The sequence below is a fragment of the Chiloscyllium plagiosum genome, chromosome 32, assembly GCF_004010195.1.
Source record: "Chiloscyllium plagiosum isolate BGI_BamShark_2017 chromosome 32, ASM401019v2, whole genome shotgun sequence".
NCBI lineage: Eukaryota > Metazoa > Chordata > Chondrichthyes > Orectolobiformes > Hemiscylliidae > Chiloscyllium > Chiloscyllium plagiosum.
In genome coordinates, this window is record NC_057741.1 from 32,625,490 (window position 1) to 32,636,429 (window position 10,940).

General features: G+C 39.1%; 1 protein-coding gene across 9 annotated transcripts in view; it reads left to right on the top strand.

Moving 5' to 3' along the window:
- Positions 1-10,940, top strand: part of ccser1 (coiled-coil serine-rich protein 1) — a 1,299,391-nt gene that overhangs the window by 139,459 nt on the left and 1,148,992 nt on the right. For 6 of the 9 annotated variants that reach the window (XM_043674391.1, XM_043674396.1, XM_043674397.1 and 3 more), the window contains one exon: positions 3,726-3,800. The exons of 2 other annotated variants lie outside the window; for them this stretch is intronic. In XM_043674391.1, coding sequence (XP_043530326.1) covers positions 3,726-3,800 — 75 coding nt within the window. Of the gene's footprint in view, positions 1-3,725; positions 3,801-8,492; positions 8,511-10,940 lie in introns of those variants that run through there. One more of the 9 variants, XM_043674393.1, reaches the window with a different exon arrangement.

Genomic DNA, 10,940 nt, shown 5'->3' on the forward strand with positions numbered 1-10,940 from the left:
TGGCCAGATGAAAGATGGCAAATGCTATGGCTCCTACTTGGAATGTCTTTATTTTGGAGAAAGTTAACTGCAGATATGGAGAATGTGGGTCTCTGATTACAGCTAAATATTAAAAAAAACTCTTGAGTTTAACAATTCCAGACCATAAACTCTGCCTCCTGTTTTCTCAGAAAGCAGCTGTCAGTGGTGATTGCTGTTGCCACTTACATCTCCTCTGGATCTATCATCATTTGTTGCTTTGCTTGTCGATTATCATTCCCTTTGACCATGCATTGTTATCCCTATTGTCATTTAATCTGTCCCACACCAGCCCCTTCCACCTTCCGACATAATCAGGGGAGATTGTCTTGCAGCTGGGGAACCAACATAGGTCCTCTTCTGTAATGAAGTGGGCCTGGTTGCCATTATGACTGTCTGTATTAATCCAGCCTAGGTCGCTCCATGAATAGTTCTATAGCATAAGCATTAAGCTACATATGATGATGACAAAGACCAGACACAATCATTGGAGGTCCCAAGGCTGCTCTGTGCCTATTCTGGCCCCTTCCCGGCCCTGTTGCCCCCCCCCCCCCCCAAACTGACTTCCCTTTCAACCTGAACACCATGACTCCTTGGAGCCCTGTGCCATTTTATAATGGCCTGATGTGGGCCCCTAGTGTTCAGGGCCATGAAGTAAGATTCTTCAGTCTTCAGATACATCCTCTTCTTTATTATCAAACAGATGAGTACCCATTGTTTTTTAATCCCTTACTTGCTGATCTTGGATTGCCTGTAAAACATTCAATCATTCTTAAAAGCAACTTTGTGCACTTCCACCCAGTGAGATAAATTTCAATGGATCTGGGAGTGTGTACAGTCTCATTCCTGACTAGAACCTGTCTGTAACTTCGAAAATGTGATGAGCTCTCAAAATGCAAACCTAAAGTTTTCATAGACAATGTCCATTATGAAATTAGTATGAGTAACACTAGTCAAATTATCTATTAAAAGATACATTATTGTGTGTCAGAAATTTGTATTTATATGATTATAGTGAACCTTTATTGTTGTTGACTATCCTAATCAGTGCAATGGATTGGTATTCTAGACATCATAAATTCTAATATTGGTACAGATCCTTGGAATGTAGGCAACAGATTTAGAAAGAGGATCTGGATCAGCGCAGGCTTGGAGGGCTGAAGGGTCTGTTCATGTGATGTAATTTTCTTTGTTCTTCTTTGTTCTTTGCTCAGGGCAGAGGCAGAAGAATGCTGTGGCCACTTTTAGATTTGACATAAAATGATGAAGAATGTTGGTGTAGAGGGAATGTTAGTTAGGTTTTCAGTAAAGGCTTGTTAAAAGACATAACAAGAGGTGGGAAATACCAGTGAATCCATCAAGCTGCCTGATCAGAGCTTATGATCGAGTCAGACAGCACAGAATGATGATTACATACTTCCTCGGTCACTGCCCACAAAGTGCCTCTCCCCACTCCCACCCCCACCCCCTCCACCCTTTAACAAGTCTAGTCATGTGATCTCATTAGAAGACAAACAAGAATGTGATCTCATAGCAAAGATAAAGCAAAATAGAAGAAAAGGAAAATCTCTTCTTGGAGCTGCTCCTCGTTCCCAGCCAAGTTTAAAACCAGGAGATCATAACAATCAAGTGCTACTGAGAAACGTATTTGCCTTCCGCATGATGTGATTGTTGCCCATTGAAGAACATTCTTGCCCTCCTCTTGAACAAGGCTGACCGAGAGATGGTACCTACACTGCACTATGCGCTCATGTAGATTTCTGCAGGAGTTCAGCCTGGACATCTAAGACATGATTTTAAAATATAATTGTAATGGTGGCTGAACAGTATGAAATAAACTTTCCAAGAGTGAGATGTGACAGGGGTTAATTCAATAGTTCTAACAAGTCCGCAAACTACTTCATATTTCTTTTGTTAGAAGTGTTGGCTGGATTTTGAAGATTGTGGTTAAACTACCAAATTAATTGTCAATATTCATGATATTTTACTGATCTGAAATACGCTTTTACAAAGAATACATGACTTGGAGGAGCCGGTGTTGGACTGGGTTGGACACAGTTGAAAATCATGCAATGACAAATTATAGTCCAACAGGTTTTCACCTGTATTTGGATGCACCAGCTTTTGGACCGCTGCTGCTTCAGGTGGATGAAGAAGCAGCGCTCTGAAAGCTAGTGCTTCCAAATAAACCTGTTGGGCTATAACCTGGTGTTGTGTGATTTTTAACTTTGGCCATAAAGAATACATACTATGTGTGTGTATTTATTAGTTTAATGATTATTAGCTATGGAATGAAAGGTAATTTTTTTCAAATGTTTTTGAGGTAAGTGGTGGCCTGTCTAAACCACCATTTGTTCACAATCCTGAATTCCTAGGTTGATGACGTCAGCTTGTATGAGGGGGCATAACTACAAATTGAGGGGTGATAGATTTAAGACAGATATCAGAGGCAGGTTCTTTACGCAGAGAGTGGTAAGGGCGTGGAATGCCCTACCTGCTAATGTAGTCAACTCAGCCACATTAGGGAGATTTAAACAATCCTTAGATAAGCACATGGATAATGATGGGATAGTGTAGGGGGACGAGCTGAGAATAGTTCACAGGTCGGCGCAACATCGAGGGCTGAAGGGCCTGTTCTGCGCTGTATTGTTCTATGTTCTATGAATTGCCCTTCAGAAGGGAATGGTGAACCACTCCCTTGAATCATTCCAGTCCATCTGATGTAGATTCACGCACACTGCTGTTAAGGAGTGACTATTTAAGATTAAAAATATTAGGCCCTTTCTGTATTCACTTTTATAAATATACAGTTTCTCAATTCAAAATGTTCAAAACGCAGAAATTTAAAATGATTTACTGTTTTTTAAAAAATCCTGTATTATTTACCTTGGTTCATTTGGAAAGTTGATGTAACATTAAACTGAGCCCTTGTCTGCTCTTTCCGGAGGATGAAAATAGTCACACCATAACCATTCAAAAGCCAGGGGAGAATTTCCAGTGCCTAACTGATATTTATCACACAAGCAACATCACTAGAACATGGTTATCTCATTGCTGTTTGTAGGACCTTGCTGAATGCAAATTGAATGCCCTGTTTACCTACATTGTAACAGAGAGTACCCTTTGAGAGCACTTCATTGGCTGTAAAGCAACCTTGAATGCGCAAAGGTCATGAGATATGCTTTGTGAATACAAATCCTTTCCTGCAATTTGAATAAACAGACAATTTGATTTTTTCATGACAAAAATAGCTTCACATCAATAGGATTGGAATTGTATCTCCTGAAAACACAATATGAATTTAAAAAACAATTTATTATTCTGCACATTAAATTTGGACTTTGTATCCCACTGTTTATAACCATCCTGAATTCCGATTTTCTAAGATTCAAAGTGCTGAGAAAATTCTGCTTATGATGTGCTTTAATGAAGATTCATTTTATTAACATGCTCAATGTGCATATTTTACCAATACATTGAAATTAATTATTGCATTTTCCTTTTAAATTATACGTGATTTATTATGTTTAAATATAATTTTATTTAATTTGCTTACTTAGTTTGGAATTATGGTGAAGGATAGATGTATAATTTTGAATCTGAATGTGGCAGCATTTTAGACACCATCAGTGTTGATAGTTTCTCAGATCACTGAAAAAAGTCAAAGCTGTCACATCTATTCCACATCTTCATTGTTTTGATTTTAGGAGCTGTGGGACTGAAGCAATTTTCACATCAGACTGTCATTTCTGCCAACTACCATCTGCATCGCTGTTTTACCCGTGAGATGGCTTTTTAACATACAATATTGACCAGAATGTATCATATATATTCAAAACTTTACATGTTATTATATTTTAAGATTTATATTTCTTTTATTCATCCACAGCCATGGGCAAAATGCCCTCCTGCTCTCTAATACTTCAAAAATGTTTTGTTAGAACTGCTAAATGTACCTGTTTTTCTTCTCCCTTCTATCTGTCATTGAGCTGGGGCCCACAGTGTGAAAAACAGAGGTTTGAAGTGATTGATAATGAACTTACTAAGGTTTTACTTTTGATCCTAGATTTTCTGGAGTTACTTGGCCAATGGGCTGAGGAGTGGCAGGTAGGGTTTAATTTAGATAAATGCAAGGTGCTGCATTTTGGGAAAGCAAACTTCAGCAGGACTTATACACTTAATGGTAACATCCTCAGGAGTGTTGCTGAATAAAGAGACCTTGGAGTGCAGGTTCATAGTTCCTTGAAAGTGGAGTTGCAGGTAGATAGGATAGTGAAGAAGGTGTTTGTTATGCTTTCCTTTATTGGTCAGAGTATTGAATACAGGAGTTCGGAGGTCATGTTGCTGCTGTACATGCCATTGGTTAGGCCACTTTTTGGAATATTGTGTTCAATTCTGATCTCCTTCCTATCGGAAGTATGTTGTGAAACTTGAAAGGTTTCAGAAAAGATTTACAAGGATGTTGCCAGGGTTGGAGGATTTGATTTCTGGAGAGGTTAAATTGGCTGGGGCTGTTTTCCCTGGAGCGTCGGAGGCTGAGGGGTGACCTTATAGAGGTTTACAAATTTGAGGGGCATGGATGGGATAAATAGACAAGGTCTTTTCAATGGGGTGGGGGAGTCCAGAACGAGAAGACATAAGTTGAGGGTGAGAGGGGAAATATATAAAAGAGATGTAAAGGGCAACTTTTTCAAGCAGAGGGTGGTATGCATACGGAATGAGCTGCCACAGGAAGTGATGAAGATTGGTACAATTACAGCATTTAAAAGGCATCTGAATGGGTATATGAATAGGATGTATTTAGAGGGATATGGGCCAGGTGCTGGCAGGTGGGACTAGATTGGGTTGAAATATCTCGTCGGTATGGATGAGTTGGACCGAAGGGTCTGTTTCTGTGCTGTTTATCTCCATGACTCTGTGACTCTAAGTGGATTTATTAGAATATATCTTGGCTGTACATAATACCAAGTAGAAAGTGTCTAATGTGATAACTCAGGGACACAAAGTAAAATTGTCATCATCTGTTTGAGAGCAGTCAAGAAGAAGTAATTCATGATATGCCCTTCTCTCTGTTGACAGCAGCTAGATAGTTCCAATGAGTATTTAGTAAATCAATGGAATAGCATGACCTTTATCAGAGTCTGTATCTACATGGAAATTCTTAAATCTGAGCTCCACATCATGGAATTTAGATTCCATTAAATGGGAATTTTTACTTTGATTTATTTTCATCTTTAATGATATCTTTCTTACATGGAAACAAATTACAATGGAACAATTTGTGGTTCCACTTTTGCACTGTAAACATCTTTTACTGTTGTATATGTTGTATGTACACAAAAATGTTTTGAAAGGAAATAATCTGTAAAATTACTTAGAAGTATGTAACATTACAATGGTTGATTGTCGAGTGTTGTTCGGTTTGGGTATACTGTACTGAAATGTACCTTCAATGGAAGGAATATCAGTGTGTGAACTGATGAATCAGAGGTGTTGTGATTTCTGTCATTGTTTACACTCCATAATCATAGGGACATGTAAATGTCTGATAAAGGGAATTCTGAAGTCAGATCAAGACCATTAATGATTCTGGGCATTGTCAAAATCAGGGTGGTCTGGAATTTGAAACTTTACAAATGCAAGCTTCTGTAACGCAAGGTTTACCCTCTGGCAACTGCAGGAGTGGGAAGACCGTTCCAGAGGGCTGTGTCAGCCTGATAAGTGAATGTAGACTCCATTCATCCAGAAATAATCTGTAAGTCCTGGAGAAATGCAATTTAAAGATCAGGAAGTACTTGCCAACGAATGTAATCATATAGTTCGATGAAGAGAAAGCTTCTGAGATTGAATTGAAGGGGATAACTTCTCCTGTACAATGAGCAACTAAATGAATAAGTAGTGCTAGCATTTTCCCCATATTTTGACTGAAATGCATGATGGATGAGAGATACTATCAGCCAGTGTATAATTAAACTGCATTTAATCTTTATTCTACCATATATACTTTGATTTATGATCATTTATTATTTAACAGTGCCTGCTTTCATTTAAAATTCTCCTCCTTGATTTGGATCATATCAAATCAAATACATTGTCAGACAATACTGTAATGAAGGGAAAGAGCTGCATTTCTGATTTTCCAAACAGCCATACTCTCTCTGGATCTTGCTCAACCAGATGATGTACACTATTGTCTTGGTTACTCAGTGCAATTGTGACTTTACAAAGTTTAGGTTTCGGCCTGAGGTTTTGCAGAGTTCAGATATTTGTTTATCTGTGCCCTGGAATGAACTGTTGGAACAGAGCTGATCCATGTTTCAGACTGTGTTTGTTTTTTAAAAAAAGTTGCAAAATCCATCATTGGAAAAGAGATCTTTTCATTTGCAAATGAAAGAAAGGCTTGTTGATTATAGAAATGTTGGGGAAGGATTTACTATCCCAGACTCCACTGCTGTTCGGGGAAGATAATTTCAGAACATTAACCCTCTGAGTGAAAGTAATTCATTTTATCTCTGTCTTCAAGGTGAAACCTTTTTTTTTTACTTAAACTTAAACTGTGTCCCGTAGTTCTAGTTGGTCCTCGAAATGAAAGCAACCTCTCAGAATCCATCCTGTCAAGTTATGTAGCTCCTTTTGTAATCCCAGGATATTCTAAATTGTTTTTACAGCCAAAGAAGTATTCTTGAACTTATTATATAATTTAGGAAGTATATCAATAAACACAAGTACAGCACGCTCCCATAAACAGTCACAGGAAAAGTTTTATAGTTCTTTTGTCAATGATTTGGAGTGGAAAATACTGCACAAGACTATGGTGCCTTGCTGTTGTTCAAAACTAAAAATCACACATCACCAGGTTTAATTGGAAGCACACTAGCTTTCGGAGCGACGCTCCTTCATCCGGTGATAGTGGAGGGCTCAATCCTAACACGCAGAATTTATTGCAAAAATTCAGTGTGATGTAACTGAAATTATACTTTGAAAAATTGATTGTCTGTTAAGCCTGTTAAAATACAGTGATAGTTTCACTTCTTTCATGTGCAAATCACAAAACCTTTTTTAAAAAAGTTGCATTCTCAGGTTAGCTGTTAACAAGGGCGATAGCTAGACAATATGTTGAAGGTGTTAGCCCCCTGTGTTCTCTGTCTATGCCATGATGTTTAGATTGATTCTAATCTAAAAACTGAGATAACGGAGTTTTACATAAATTCATGCAGTTTTTGAGCAAAGTACAATGCAACCCTGAAAGTACAAATTCACCCCACAAAATATGTGGGTGTGGGTGGGTGGGTGTGTGGGTGTATTGCAATGGTGGTCACCTGTAATGTGACATGAACCCAAGGTCCCGGTTGAGGCCCTCTCTGTGGGTACCGAAGTTAGCTATCAGCCTCTGCTTGGCCACTTTTCTCTGCTGCCTGTCCTGAGGATGGTCACTCAAAGGTCTGAGGCTGAATGTCCTGGACCACTGAAGTGTTCCCCAACTGGGAGGGAACCTTCCTGTCTGTTGATTGTTGTGTGGTGCCCATTCATCCGTTGACGTTGCCTTTGCTCGGTTTCCCCAATGTACCATGCCTCCAGGCATCCTTGCCTGCAACATATAAGATAGACAACGTTGGCTGAGTCACATGAGTACCTGCCATGTACAAGGTGGGAGGTGTTCCCACGCGTAATAGTGGTATCTATGTCCACACTCTGACACGTCTTGCAGCATCTACCATGACAGGGTTGTATGGAGTTGTCCTGGGAGCCGGGCAGCTTGCTACGAACAACAATCTGTTTGAGGTTTGGTGGTTGTTTAAAGGCAAGTAGTGGAGGTGTGGGGAAGGTCTTGGTGAGGTGCTCATCCTCATTGATAATGTGTTGCAGGTCACGAAGAACATGGCATAATTTTTCAGCCCCTGGGAAATACTGAACAACGAAGGGTACCCTGTCGGTTGCAGCACATGTCAGTCTCCTGAGGAGGTCATTACGGTTCCTTGCTGTGGCACGTCGGAACTGGCGGTCGATGAATTGAGAATCGTACCCCGTTCTTGTGAGGGCATCCTTGAGTACTTCCAGGTGTCTGTCATGTTCCTCCTCATCTGAGTAGATCTGGTGTATGCGTAGGGCTTGTCCATAGGGAATGGCTGTTTTAATATGTTTTGGGTGGAAGCTGGAGGAGTGTAGCATTGTGAGATTCTTCAAAACTGTATTGTGAAATTTTTTATGTGCAACTGAAACAGCAGACAGTTCCTTTGTTTTAATGTCTCATCCCAAAAGACAATATCTCCAATAGTGTGGCACTGCCATAATGTCACATTGGGCTGGGAACCTTGATTTCTGAACTCAACTCTCCTAAAATGGGACTGGACAGTACAATCTTCTGATTCGGAGAGTACCATTGAATATTGAAGGCAACCAATAATGTTGATGCAAAGAGTTTTCTTTGCATTGACAAGAGGACCTGCTTCCTATTGCTTTTATCTAAAGTAAATAAACAGCAATTGTGTGATGTAAGTTGCATAAGGTACATACTATCCTTTTTTAGATTTGAATTTAAAAATAGAGGCAGATGGATGTGGGTCAGTTCTGTGAATTTTTATTTAAGGTCAGAAAATTGATTTTGAACAGTAATCTATATACATCAGTTCCAGGAATGTATGTGACTAAAATACAGTGCCTAAGAGAATACCTGTAGTCAAAGAGTCATACAGCATGGAAACAGACCCTTCAGTCCAACTCATCCATGCTGACCAGGTGTCCCAAACTTAACTACTCCCATTTTCCTGTGTTTGGCCCATATCCCTCTGTACCTTTCCTAATCATGTAATTATCCAAATGTCTTTCAGATGAGTTTTAAGGAATAAAGTGTTTTGACTATTTGAGATAATTAAGGAAAGCTAATGGCCAGCAGATGTAAATGGGTGATGAGCAATTGCTTCTCTCAAGGGGTTGTGAATGTGTGGGTTTCACTGCTCTGGAATATGGTGAATACCAGGACACTGAATAAATTGAAAGAGGAGATAGATTTTTAATTAATAGTGGGTTAAAGAGTTTTGAAGAAAATGGAGTTGAAGTAGAGATGAGGTCAATCATGATTGTTGAAAATGGTGGAGCAGTCTTGACAGGCTTAATTGCCTAATCCTATGTTCTTGAATTCTTATTCTAAATAGCTAGTTTTGAATTTGGAACAGAAGATTCAAGCCTTTAGTTCAGAAAACCCAGAGTTCAGATGTCACAGCAGATGTATCAAGTCAGTTCAGGGTCACTTCAGTTGTGGTTTCTAGTCTGCGGAGCTCCTAAGCCAGGAGAGTTTGGATTGCTATTTTTAAGTTGCGAGGACTGAAGAAAAAAAATCGCTCCATCAAAATCATGCAAAGTTGTGCATAGATTTGCAAAGAAATTATGCATGAAACATTGACCTTCCTGCTCCTCAGATGCTGCCTGACCTGCTGTGCTTTTCCAGTGCCACACCTTTTGACTCTGGAAAGTATCAATTGAGCAAGGGAATTTAAGAAGCTGACATAGAAGTTGGTTTTCTGAGATTCGGTTTCTCTAATGGTTTGTATTGGTACGCAGGTTGAAACTTTTTGATATTTTATTTAAGATCATTTACATTGTCATCTCAGTAAATATAGAGCTTTATTTTTTTTCTATCTTTTTAATAAAATTATGATGTGTTATTGAAGAAAAACCACAGCCTCTTGTGAATATGTGTCAGATTAACTGCCATGTTAACTTAGCTGCAAAAGTTAAATGAATGATCAGTCAAGCTATTCTGAGATCTGATTTGTATAGTATTAGCATCAGCTGGGATCCTAACAAATTCAAAATTTGAATTGTTGACAAATGGAATGGATTGGCACTTGAGTATGATTAGGATGCTGACTCAGTAAAAGCATTCAGGAGATATTGTTGATTCTTTCAAAGATCTTGAGGTAAGTGCCTCATTGAAGAGGATCAGATTAACTCTTGACATAAGATATCAGTGGCTAGAGTGCTGCTGAATTACCAAGTAGATTTTATTGTGCTATTATCATCTATTGGTCCAGTGATGATATCGATCAATGTGGCAATTGGAGTATATCAAACTCCCTTCCTAATAGGAGTTGATGGTTTTAGTTGGTGTTTTGTATTTGCATTCTGCTCTCTTTTCATGAGAAGTATACAACTGGCACATCCAAAGCAGCAACATATTTTCGTTGTCATGGTACTTACCTCAGTGTTAACTCTCACCTGGTGTGGCTCAGGACCCCCACTCTGTCATAGCCGTCTCTTTCAAAATTTGCTGCAGAAGAAATCCTGGAAGGTGTAAAGATTTCTTGCCTGTGTTCTTGGCCATCTGAGGATTCTGTTTCTGCTCAGTTTGTCATGGAGCCTACAAAGGAGCAGGCTATTCTGGACCTAGTGCTATGTAATGAACCAGACTTTATAAAAAATCTTAAAGTAAGGGAACACTTAGGAAGCAACGATCATAATATGGTAGAGTTCAGTCTGCAGTTTGAAAGAGAGAAGGCAAAATCGGATGTAATGGTGTTACAGTTAAATAAAGGTAACTAGGAGGGCATGAGTGAGGAACTGACAAAAATAGACTGGAAGCAGAGCCTAGCAGGGAAGACAGTAGAGCAAAAATGGCAGGAGTTTGTGGGTAAAATTGAGGACACTGTACAGAGGTTCATCCACAAGAAGAGAAAGATTATCCGGTGAGGGATTTGACAGCCATGACAGCCTTGACAAAGGAAGTCAGGAAATCTATCAAAGAAAAAGAGAGAGCCTATAAAGTGGCCAAAAGCACTGGGAAATCAGAAGATTGGGAAGGCTACAAAAACAAACAGAGGATAACAAAGAGAGAAATAAGGAAGGAGAGGATCAAATACGAAGGTAGGCTAGCCAGTAATATTAGAAATGATAGTAAAAGTTTCTTTCAACACATAAGAAACAAA